This window comes from Tachyglossus aculeatus, chromosome 2 (assembly GCF_015852505.1).
Source record: "Tachyglossus aculeatus isolate mTacAcu1 chromosome 2, mTacAcu1.pri, whole genome shotgun sequence".
Classification (NCBI taxonomy): domain Eukaryota; kingdom Metazoa; phylum Chordata; class Mammalia; order Monotremata; family Tachyglossidae; genus Tachyglossus; species Tachyglossus aculeatus.
This window is the reverse complement of record NC_052067.1, coordinates 140,607,992-140,621,137: the sequence shown is the minus strand read 5'-3', so window position 1 is coordinate 140,621,137 and position 13,146 is coordinate 140,607,992. Positions and strand designations below refer to the sequence as shown.

Sequence of the window (13,146 nt, the reverse complement as noted above, 5' to 3'; positions counted from 1 at the left end):
GGATTTACTAAGCTCTTACTATGTGCAAAGCACTGTTCTAAGTGCTGGGGAGGTTACAAGGAGATCAGGTTGTCCCACCTGGGGCTCACAGTCTTAATCCCCATTTTACAGATGAGGGAGCTGAGGCACAGAGAAGTGAAGTGACTTGCCCAAAGTCACACAGCTGGCAACTGGCAGAGCCACGATTCGAACCCATGACCCCCGACTCCAAAGCCCGGGCTCTTTCCACTGAGCCACGCTGTTTCTCTGACGCAAAGGAGACTAGGTCTCGTCCCCCTCTCCATCCCCCCACGTCTTACCTCCTTCCCTTCCCCACAGCACCTGTATATATGTATATATGTTTGTACATATTTTTTACTCTGTTTATTTATTTATTTATTTTATTTGTACATATCTATTCTATTTATCTTATTTTGTTAGTATGTTTGGTTTTGTTCCCTGTCTCCCCCTTTTAGACTGTGAGCCCACTGTTGGGTAGGGACTGTCTCTATATGTTGCCAATTTGTACTTCCCAAGCGCTTAGTACAGTGCTCTGCACATAGTAAGCGCTCAATAAATACGATTGATGATGATGATAGGAAGGAGAGGCCAGAGAGGCAGAAGGAGAACCAGAAGGGGATAGCATCAGTGAAGCTGAAGTTAGATAAAGGGAGTGCTGAAGGCAGCAAGGAGGTTGAAGGGGATTAGAACGGAGTAGAGGCCATTGCAACTGGAAAGAAGGAAATCAGGGATGATTTCAGAGAGGGCGGTTTCTGCGGAGTGGAGGGCCAGAAGCCAGGCTGGAAGGAAACAAGGAGAGAGCTGGAGGAGAGGAAGCAGAGCCACTTGTCTGCGGTGTGGCCTTGGGGAAGTCACTTAACTTCTCTGTGCCTTAGCTACATTTTCCGTAAAAAAGGGAATAAGATCGTGAGCCCCACGTGCATATTTGTACTTGTACATATTAACTATACTATGCTATTCTATTTATTTTGTTAATGATCTGCATTTAGCTTTTTAATTCTATTTGTTCTGACGACTTGACACCTGTCCACATGTTTTGTTTTGTTGTCCGTCTCCCCCTTCTAGACTGTGAGCCCGTTGTCGGGTAGGGACCGTCTCTATATGCTGGCGACTTGGACTTCCCAAGCGCTTAGTCCAGTGCTCTGCACACAGTAAGCGCTCGATAAATACGACTGAATGAATGAATGAATGTAGAACAAGGACTGTGTCCAACCTGATAAGCTTGTGTCTGCCCCGGCGCTTACTACAGTGCCTAGCATGTAATAATAATAATAATAATAATAATAATAATGGCATTTATTAAGTGCTTACTATGTGCAAAGCACTGTTCGGAGCACTGGGGGAGGATACAAGGTGATCAGGTTGTCCTACGTGGGGCTCACAGTCTTAATCCCCCTTTTACTGATGAGGTAACTGAGGCCCAGAGAAGTGAAGTGACTTGCCCAAAGTCACACAGCAGGGATTTTAACTCACGACCTCTGACTCCAAAGCCCGGGCTCTTTCCGCTGAGCCACGCTGCTTCTCTGATGCAAAAAAGAGACTAGGAAGGAGAGGCCAAAGAGGCAGAAGGAAAACCAGAAGAGGATAGCATCAGTGAAGCTGAAATTAGAGAGAAGAAGTGCTCAAGGTAGCTAGGAGGTTGAAGAGGATTAGAAGCACTTAAACACCAATGAAATAAAAAATGGGTGGAGACATGTTGTAGCCTAATGGAAAGAGCCTGGGCTTGGAAGTCGAGGAATTTGGAAAGGGGAGGTAGGGGAGAGATGGGACAATAACTGGAAGGTGACTTGGGATTCTTTTTTTTTTTTAGGCTAAGGGGACACATGGGCATGTTGGAAAGCAGCGGAGAAGGAGGGAACTTGGGCATGTTTGAAACCAGTGGAGAAGGAGCCAGAGGAAAGGGAGTGGTTGAAAATGACTGTCACGGAGGGCAGAAGAGATGGGGGCAAGGGTTTTTAATAAGATGTGAAGAGATAGGGCCAGGAGTGCAGGTGGTGGTTGGCAGGGGCGGGGGGGGGGGGGGTCAGATTTTAAGAGTAGGAAGGAGATCTCCTCCAGGAGGCCTTCCCAGACTGAGCCCCTTCCTTCCTCTCCCCCTCGTCCCCCTCTCCATCCCCCCATCTTACCTCCTTCCCTTCCCCACAGCACCTGTATATATGTATATATGGTTGTACATATTTACTACTCTATTTATTTATTTTATTTGTACATATCTATTCTATTTATTTTATTTTGTTAGTGTGTTTGGTTTTGTTCTCCGTCTCCCCCTTTTAGACCGTGAGCCCACTGTTGGGTAGGGACTGCCTCTATATGTTGCCAATTTGTACTTCCCAAGCGCTTAGTCCAGTGCTCTGCACATAGCAAGCGCTCAATAAATACGATTGATTGGTTGACTGATTGTGATACTGCTAGGACAGATGAGGAAGGCAAAGAGGGTGGAGTAGAGGGGGACTGGAGAGATATGGGGGGAGGTTTTAGGGACATTAAATAACCGACAAAAATCAGAGAACGTTTCTACGCTGAACACTGGCACTGACTTGGATAACAACAAACAGACACATTCACGTGTGGGCAGCACTGCCCTGCCAGTAAGAACCCCCAGATCCCCGGTGAATCACAATCGCACCCGGGCACCAAGAAAAATAATCAGAACCGCGGGATCTGTTAAGAGCTTACTCTGGGCCAAGCACTGTACTAAGCGCCGAGGCAGGCACGAGTCCATCAGGTTGGACACAGTCCCTGTTCCACCTTAGGCTCCCAGTTGAAATAGGAGGGAGAATAGGTGTTGACCCCCATTTTACAGATGAGGCAATTAAGGCTCGGAAGAGTCGAGTGACCCGCCCACGGTCACGCACGGCAGACGAGCTGCAGAGCCGGAATTAGAACCCAGATCCTCCGACTCTCCAGCCCATGCTCTCTCCACCAGGCCTCTCTGCTTCCCGACCAGAGAGAAGCAGCGTGGCTCAGGGGCAAGAGCCCGGGCTTTGGAGTCAGAGGTCATGGGTTCAAATCCTGGCTCCGCCAACTGTCAGCTGTGTGACTTTGGGCCAGTCACTTCACTTCTCTGGGCCTCGGTTATCTCATCTGGAAAATGGGGATTAAGATTGTGAGCCCCACATGGGACAACCTGATCACCTTGTATCCTCTCCAGCGCTTTGAACAGTGCTTTGCACATAGTAAGCGCTCAATAAATACGATTGATTGATTGATTGATTCTCTGGGCCTCAGTTACCTCATCTGTAAAATGGGGATTAAAACTGTGAGCCCCCTGTGGGACAACCTGATCACCTTATAACCTCCCCAGCGCTTAGAACAGTGCTTTGCACATAGTAAGCACTTAACAAATACCATTATTATTATTATTATTATTATTAAGCAGCGTGGCTCAATGGAAAGAGCCCGGGCTTTGGAGTCAGAGGTCATGGGTTCAAATCCCGGCTCCGCCAACTGCCAGCTGTGTGACTTTGGGCAAGCCGCTTCACATCTCTGGGCCTCAGTTACCTCATCTGTCAAACGGGGATTAAGACTGTGAGCCCCACATGGGAAAGCCTGATCACCTGGTAACCTCCCCAGCGCTTAGAACAGTGCTTTGCACATAGTAAGCGCTTGATAATTGCCATTAGTATTATTATAATCAAAACTCTGTGGCTCAGCTAAATCAAGTGGAGGGCAAATCAATTTGTCTAGCTGGAGAGGAGAGAATATGGTGTGGTAAAAGTTCATTAGGGTGGACAGGACAACATAATAGTGACGGTATTTTTTTAAGCCCTTACTTTGTGCCGGCACTGTACTAGACGCTGGGGTGGATCCAAGCAAATCATCATCATCATCATCAATCGTATTTATTGAGCGCTTACTATGTGCAGAGCACTGTACTAAGCGCTTGGGAAGTACAAATTGGCAACATATAGAGACAGTCCCTACCCAACAGTGGGCTCACAGTCTAAAATCGGGTTGGACACAGTCCCTGTCCCATGTGGGGCTCACAGTCTCAATCCCCATTTTACAGATGAGGGAACTAAGGCCCGGAGAAGGGAACTGACTGGCCCACGGTCACCCGGCAGACAAGCGGCGGAGCCGGGATTAGAACCCATGACCTTCTGACTCCCGGGCTGGGGCTCTATTCACTGCACCATGCTGGTTTGGAAGCCTCTAGCCCGAGAGAGCCCCAAAAGAGTTCAGAAGGCACGTGCTACGATTTGACCGGCAAACTCGGTGGATTATTCCGGTTACAGAACGGGGCTTGTTTGCTTTTGTTTGTTTTTGAAACCCGTGCAACTCGCCAGCGTCAAACACTGTTCTAAACACCGGGGCGGGTACAAGACAATTAGACAATTACAAGACTCACAATTTTAAGAGGGAGAACAGCTAGTGAATCCCCATTTTGCAGTTGAGGAAACGGAGGCACAGAGGAATGTCGCGACTTGCCCGAGGCCACAGAGCAAACGGCACAGCAATTGGTAGAGCCAGGATTAGAACCCAGGACCTCTGACTCTCAGGCCCGAGCTCTTTCCACTAGGCCAGACTGCTTGTTGACCGTTATTATCTAAGATCTATAGTGCCTAAAACAATAAAGAGCTGACAAATTTTGTTGCTGTAAAGGACGTTTGATCAATCAGTCAATCGTATTTATTGAGCGCTTACTGTGTGCAGAGCACTGTACTAAGCGCTTGGGAAGTACAAGTTGGCAACATACAGAGACAGTAACTACCCAACAGTGGGCTCACAGTCTATGCCTGTCTCCCTCCTCTAGACTGGGAGCTCGTTGTGGGCAAGGAATGTCACTGTTTACTGTTGTATTGTACTTCGCCAAGGGTTTAATACAATGCTCTGCACACAGCAAGCGTGGCTCAGTGGAAAGAGCCCGGGCTTTGGAGTCAGAGGTCATGGGTTCAAATCCTGGCTCCGCCAATTGTCAGCTGGGTGACTTTGGGCAAGTCACTTCATTTCTCTGGGCCTCAGTTACCTCATCTGTAAAATGGGGATTAAGACTGTGAGCCCCCCCGTGGGACAACCTGATCACCTTGTAACCTCCCCAGGGCTTCGAACAGTGCTTTGCACATAGTAAGCGCTTAATAAATACCATTATTATTATTATTATTATGGGTTCAAATCCCGGCTCCGCCAACTGTCAGCTGTGTGACTTTGGGCAAGTCACTTCACTTCTCTGGGCCTCAGTTACCTCATCTGTAAGAAATGGGGATTAAAACTGTGAGCCCCACTTGGGACAACCTGATCACCTTGTAACCTCCCCAGTGCTTGGAACAGTGCTTTGCACATAGTAAGCACTTAATAAATGCCATTATTATTATTATTATTAATATAATATAATAATATATAATATAATGATAATTATGGTTATTATAATTATTATTAATAATAATAAATATGATTGAATGAATGAATGACGTAGAGATAAGCCATCACTCACCGATTTTTTATTCAGCTGGCTGCTGTCATACCCAGTTGTGACATCCCGGACATGCAATATACCAAATGGACCACAAAACTCCGGGTACTCTTTTGGGGAACCAAAATTGCGAAGCTTTTCAAATATGCTCTTGATAGTAGGAGGGTCATGACACAAAAAATAGGAAGTCTTTGAAATGTGATGTCCATACCTACGGAGAATGTGAAAAGGAAAAAAAAAATCAGATTTTCTCTGCCACTAAAATATCCAAGAGTATGAACTGACTTACAGAGTTTGAGAAAACCTATCATCCCTAGGTTCCGTCAAATGAATCAAATTGAACGCTACAATCCGGTAGAGAAGCAGAGTACCCTAGAAGATAGAGCCCGGGCGTCACAAGGATCTGGGTTCTAATCCTGGCTCCACCACTAGTCCGGTCACTAACTTCTTTGTGCCTCAGTTTCCTCATCTGTAAAATGGGGATTAAGACTGTGAGCCCCATGTACGACAGGGACTGTGTCCAACCTGATCACCTTATTTCTACTGCAGCGCTTAGTACAGTGCCTGCATGGTAACATGTAAATACCATGTTCGTACAGATTGATTACTCTATTTTGCTCATACATATTGACTATTCTATTTTATTTTGTTAATATGTTTTGTTGTCCGTCTCCCCCTTCTAGACTGTGAGCCCGCTGCTGGGTAGGGACCGTCTCTCTATGTTGCCAACTTGTACTTCCCAAGCGCTTAGTACAGTGTGCTTTGCACACAGGAAGCGCTCAATAAATACGATTGAATGAATGAATAAGAAAAATAATCCATTCTTCCAGGATCATTTTCTGGGTTCACACAACGTCTCCATTCATTCATTCATTCAATTGCATTTATTGAGCGCTTACTGTGTGCAGAGCACTGTACTAAGCTCTTGGGAAGTACAAGTTGGTGACATATAGAGACGGTCCCTACTCAACAGCGGGCTCACAGTCTAAAAGGGGGATACAGACAACAAAACAAAACATGTGGACAGGTGTCGCCAGAACAAATAGAATTAAAGCTAAATGCACAACATTAACAAAATAAATAGAATAGTAAATATGTACAAGTAAAATAGAGTAATAAATCTGTACCAACATATATACAGGTGCTGTGGGGAGGGGAAGGAGGTAGGGCGGCGGAGATGGGGAGGAGGAGAGGAAAAAGGGGGCTCAGTCTGGAAAGGCCTCCATCTTTCCTGACTCTGCTCTCCTGCCGATGTTGTCTGCATGTGCCCAGGGTTAAAGAATCTGGACTAAGGAGCCCTGAGGAGGCTGGGTCGTGGGGTCTCAGAGCTAACCTGGCTTGGCTAGGATATCAATCAATCAATCAACCGTATTTATTGAGCGCTTACTGCGTGCAGAGCACTGTACTAAGCGCTTGGGAAGTCCAAGTTGGCAACATATAGAGACGGTCCCTACCCAACAGCGGGCTCACAGTCTAGAAGGGGGAGACAGAGAACAGAACCAAACATATGAACAAAATAAAATAAACAGAATAGATATGTACAAGTAAAATAAATAAAGAAATAAATAGAGTAATAAATATGTAAGCGCTTGGGAAGTACAAGTTGGCAACATATAGAGACAGTCCCTACCCAACAGCGGGCTCACAGTCTAGAAAGGGGAGACAGAGAACAAAACCAAACATATTAACAAAATAAAATAAATGGAATAGATATGTACAAGTAAAATAAATAAATAAATAGAGTAATAAATATGTAAGCGCTTGGGAAGTACAAGTTGGCAACGTATAGAGACAGTCCCTACCCAACAGCGGGCTCACAGTCTAGAAGGGGGAGACAGAGAACAAAACCAAACATATTAACAAAATAAAATAAATAGAATAGATATGTACAGGTAAAATAAATAAATAAATAAATAAATAGAGTAATAAATATGTAAGTGCTTGGGAAGTACAAGTTGGCAACATATAGAGACAGTCCCTACCCAACAGTGGGCTCACAGTCTAGAAGGGGAAGACAGAGAACAAAACCAAACATATTAACAAAATAAAATAAATAGAATAGATATGTACAAGTAAAATAAGTAAATAGAGTAATAAATAAGTACAAACATATATACATATATACAGGTGCTGTGGGGAAGGGAAGGAGGTAAGACGGGGGGATGGAGACGGGGAGGGGGGGAGAGGAAGAAAGGGGCTCAGTCTGGGAAGGCCTCCTGGAGGAGGTGAGCTCTCAGTAGGATATCCAACCAGTCCTCTATTTCAGACACAAAGTCTCCTTGAGCCTGAGAAATGCCCTTATTGGATATAACCAGCGCTTAGAACAGTGCTTTGCATAGAGTAAGCGCTTAATAAATGCCATCATTAATTAATTAAGGTGGACGCACTTCTCCCGAAAAATCTTATCGATCCAGAACAGGATTCCTGCTTAATGCAACTGGTCTGCATTTGGAAGTGGGAGTCTTTTAGACTGTGAGCCCACTGTTGGGTAGGGACTGTATATGTTGCCAACTTGTACTTCCCAAGCGCTTAGTACAGTGCTCTGCACACAGTAAGCGCTCAATAAATACGATTGATGATACTAAGATCACTTAGGGCAGGGAATGTGCCCATTATACTGCTTTATCGTATTCTCCCGTGCGCTTAGTACAGCGCTCTGCACACCACAAGCGCTCAATAAATACGATTGATTGATTAATGATGGAATTTAAGGATAGCGCCTTTAGGAGGTCAGAGAACTACAACGGCGTCTGCATCTGGTGAAGCTCACCAGTACGGGACTTACGTCTCATAAATGTTCACAAGTTGTTGTGCCAATGTGAGGTTCTTGGTGTCCAGGTAAGACGCCATTTCAGCAACAACCACAGCGGCACTCACCCCATCCTTGTCCAAGACCGATGTTCCGCAGAGAAAACCTGTGAATCGAAAAAGACTTTGGGAAATACGGGCGGCAGAGGAAATTCTCTCCTTACAATTGCCACGAGTTTTACTTTCCTGCAGAAAGGATAAACTGCATTTAAAATCTCAGAGAGGACATCATACATAAAAATCCAAAATCAAGATATCTGAAATTGGGACAATAATTACAATTTTCTGAAAACGTTTCATCATGTCTACAGGATAAACAGAGGCGAAGCCCATCTTTGCGACGAATCGAGAAGGCTCACAAGGTTAAAAAAAAAAGTCGTGAATGTTGTTCCTAAGCCACAAAGCATGTTTAATATATAATAATACTTTAACATACCAATAGACTCTTCGAATGCAAAAAGAACTTCTTTCCCAATTCCCAGGAGTTCTTTTATTCTGCTTCCGATCCATTTAAACCCCGGTAACGTTTCCTGAATTTCAAAGAAGAACAATTCCAGTTACCTTACTTTTTCAGCTTTTAAGACTACAACTCAGTTCAGTCACTTAGTGTATAGGCCTGGGTATAATGAATGCTTCCCAACTTTCAATTCCCCGGAGTTTCCCGGAGAACAAGTAGTCTTAATTTCACCTCCGATACCACATCGTCTGCTAAAGTCACATCCTTTTTTTTTCTTTTGATCCTTCCTCTTAAAGACCCCCACCCTGCCAAACACAAAAGCCAATCAAACAAACAAAAAAACACTCTTTGCTTGGAGATGGTGCTATAATTTTTACTGCCCACCCCAGGAAAGGTAGCAGAGAAGAGCTGTTGATCTTCCTCCTCAGACGCTTAACATGTACTTATTACATGCTATTTACCACAAATAACTATCACTATTACCAAGCTCTGTTATAACTTAACTCTGTTATACTGTGTTTTCCCAAGTGTTTAGTACAGGGCACTGCTCACAGTAAATGCTCAACAAATATGATTGACTGGCTAGTAACCACTGCGCAAAACACTGGAGTAGATGCAAGACAACTCAATAATAATAATAATAATATTTATTAAGCGCTTCCTATGTGCAAAGCACTGTTCTGAGCGCTGGGGAGGTTACAAGGTGATCAGGTTGTCCCACTGGGGGCTCACAGTCTTAATCCCCATTTTACAGATGAGGGAACTGCGGCCCAGAGGAGTGGAGTGACTTGCCCAAAGTCACACAGCTGACAATTGGCGGAGCCGGGATTTGAACCCATGACCCGACTCCCAAGCCCAGGCTCTTTCCATGGAGGCACGCTGCCCAGACTCACAGTCTAAGAAGTTGGGAGAACAGAAAATTACCAGCACCCCAAAAGGTAGTAATGATGGTGACTGTGGTATTTGTTAAGAGCTTCCTACGAGCCAGGCACTGCACTAATAATAATAATAATGACGGCATTTGTTAAGCGTTTACTATGTGCAAAGCACTGTTCCAAGCGCTGGGCCCTGGGGTGGATACAAGCAAATCGGGTTGGGCACAGAGGAGGGAACTGAGGCCCAGAGAAGTCAAGTGACTTGCCCAAGGTCACACAGCAGACAAGTGGCAGAGCTGGGATTAGAACCCATGACCTTCTGACTCTCGGACCCGCGATTCTGTAATAAGCTGATAAGCTATCTCTAATATTTTTATACTTATCACAATCCTCAACATGTATTTATCTAAGTTCTCATTAACCCAATCTTCCCTCCCCTCACTGTCGACTGTACACTTAGCTGTTAACCCCTTAAGCACTTTGATATTCACCCCAGCCTCACAGCATTTCTGTACACATTCTTATACTCTACTACTTCCCCTAACCATAATTTATTTTAATGTCCGTCTTCCCATGGAGACTGTACGCTCCTTGTGGGCAAGGATCACCTCTGTCAGCTACTATATTGTTCTTTCCCAAGTGCTCAGTAAAGTACTCCGCATGCAGTCATTTTTTTCACGGTATTCATTAAGTGCTTACTATGTGACAGGCACTGTACTAAGCTCTGGGGTAGGTTCGAGCTAATCCCTTGTCCCACATGGGGCTCACAGTCTTCATCCCTATTTTACATTGTAATTATTTTGATGATGATGATGATGGTATTTGTTAAGCGCTTACTTTGTGCCAGGCACTGTACTAAGCTCTGGGGTAGATTCAAGCTAATCCCTTGTCCCACATGGGGCTCACAGTCTTCATTCCTATTTTACATTATATTTATTTTGATGATGATGATGATGACGATGATATTTGTTAAGCGCTTACTATATGCCAGGCACTGTACTAAGCTCTGGGGCAGATTCAAGCTAATCTCTTGTCCCACATGGGGCTCACAGTCTTCATCCCCATTTTACATTGTAATTATTTTGATGACGATGATGGTATTTGTTAAGCGCTTACTTTGTGCCAGGCACTGTACTAAGCTCTGGGGTAGATTCAAGCTAATCCCTTGTCCCACATGGGGCTCACAGTCTTCATTCCTATTTTACATTGTATTTATTTTGATGATGATGACGATGGTATTTGTTAAGCGCTTACTATGTGCCGAGCACTGTTCTAAGCACTGGGTAGATCTAGGTTGTCTCACGTGGGGCTCACAGTTTTCATCCCCATTTTACAAATGAGGGAACTGAGGCACAGAGGAGTTCCACTGAGGCAGCGTGGCTCAGTGGAAAGAGCATGGGCTTTGGAGTCAGAGGTCACGGGTTCAAATCCTGGCTCCACCACTTGTCAGCTGTGTGACTTTGGACATGTCACAATTTCTCTGGGCCTCAGTTACCTCATCTGTAAAATGGGGATTAAGACTGCGAGCCCCCCGTGGGACAACCTGATCACCTTGTAACCTCCCCAGCACTTAGAACGGTGCTTTGCACACAGTTATAATAATAATGCCATCATTATTATTATTACTATTATAAGTTAAGTCACTTGCCCAAGGTCACACAGCTGACAAGTAGCAGAGCCGGGGTCTCACTCAGAGCGGAAGCTTCTCTGGGGCAGGAAAAGTGTCACTTCTGTTTCCTACTCCCCTCTAGACTGTAAGCTCCTTTTGGGCAGGGAAGAGTCATTGTTTATTATTGTAGTGTACACTCCCAAGTGCTTAGTGCCCTGCTCTGCACACAGCAAGACTTGGTAAATACCATCGATTGATTATTGACCTTGCAATGTACCCAAAGGACACTTGATAAACGCTTTTACTACTACTACTACTAACAGGTATCTTATTTCCACGTTAAATATGAGGAAAAGGAGGTGAAGTGATTTGCCCGACATCCTACCTCCATCCCACGCTCTTTCCACAAGCCCACTCCCACCTCCTTCCTAGGTGGCAAATCCGTAGTAGGAGAGGGAGCAGGGGGGAAGAGGATGGGAAGGGAGGGTCTCACTTCCAGGAAGTTTGCACTTCCCAGCTTAGGTCAAACGGGCCTGAAGAGTCGTTGCCTGTTTCTGGAGAGAGGGAGTTAAAAAACTAATAATAATAATAATGATGATGATGATGGCATTTGTTAAGTGCTTACTATGTGTGAAGCACTGTTCTAAGCACTGGGGGAGGATACAAGGTTCTAGGAAGTTTGCACTTCCCAGCTTAGGTCAAACTGGCCTGAAGAGTCGTTGCCTGTTTCTGGAGAGAGGGGGTTAAAAAACTAATAATAATAATAATAATAATAATAATGGCATTTGTTAGGTGCTTACTATGTGTGAAGCACCGTTCTAAGCACTGGGGGAGGATACAAGGTGATCAGGTTGTCCCACATGGGGCTCACAGTCTTAATCCCCTTTTTACAGATGAGGTAATAGGCACAGAGAAGTGAAGTGACTTGCCCAAGGTCACCCAGCTGACAAGTGGCGGAGCCGGGATTTGAACCCATGACCTCTGACTCCCCAGCCTGTGCTCTTTCCACTGAGCCACGCTGCTCCTCTACTCCCTCCCATCTTACCTCCTTCCCTTCCCCACAGCACCTGTATATATGTATGTACATATTTATTACTCTATTTATTTTACTTGTACATACCTATTCTATTTATTTTATTTTGTTAGTATGTTTGGTTTTGTTCTACGTCTCCCCCTTTTAGACTGTGAGCCCACTGCTGGGTAGGGATTGTCTCTATATGTTGCCAACTTGTACTTCCCAAGTGCTTAGTACAGTGCTCTGCACACAGTAAGTGCTCAATAAATACGACTGATGATGATGATGTTGGGTGGGGATTGTCTGTATATGTTCCCAACTTGTACTTCCCAAGCGCTTAGTACAGTGCTCTGCACACAGTAAGCGCTTAATAAATACGATTGATTGATTGATTGATTTCGAGGATTAACGGGGTCTCCGCAACTCTTCCGACTGGCAGGATAGAAAGGGAGCCAAAGGGAGCCAAAGGCCCCAGCAAACAGAGAGGACGGGGGCAAACGTCGAGGAATGAATGCAAAGTGGTTTCCTCAGGGTTTCGCTCTGCGTATGAAGGGAGACGCATCAGTCCTGCGTGTTCCTGGGGTGGGGTGTCCACTACGGATGATGATGAAATGTAGCCACGAGAGCCCGGGCGGCTGTGAAGGGCGACGTGGGACTGCCAGCCCCGGCCCAGCCTTGACAAAGAGACCGTCCATGTGGCCTCGGGCGGCCACAACTGCTGCCGTCTCGTCTCACGATCCTCTGAAATCTTCCTCTTGGAAAGAGTGGCTCCTTTTCTGATCTCCCCACCCCAGCCCAGCGGAAACGCGCTACCGCCTGAGGCAGCCCTTGACCACATCCATACGTCGTTTTCTCTGTCCACCTCGCTCTCTCGGAGGTGAGGGATCACCGACTCTCTTTGGAAGCTCTAAGCTCAGCCTTGAGGCTCGCCGATTGATTTTGGTCCAGTTCCCCGATATGCCGTCTGGCCAC

At 45.4% G+C, this 13,146-nt stretch overlaps 1 protein-coding gene across 1 annotated transcript in view; it reads right to left on the bottom strand.

Moving 5' to 3' along the window:
- PGM2L1 (phosphoglucomutase 2 like 1) overlaps positions 1 to 13,146 on the bottom strand; it is a 92,749-nt gene that overhangs the window by 10,707 nt on the left and 68,896 nt on the right. The window contains exons 10-12 of the mRNA XM_038742625.1: positions 8,655 to 8,748; positions 8,196 to 8,325; positions 5,432 to 5,621 (exon numbers count right to left, since the gene is read on the bottom strand). Of these exons, the coding sequence (XP_038598553.1) occupies positions 5,432 to 5,621; positions 8,196 to 8,325; positions 8,655 to 8,748 (414 nt within the window). The remainder of the gene's footprint in view (positions 1 to 5,431; positions 5,622 to 8,195; positions 8,326 to 8,654; positions 8,749 to 13,146) is intronic.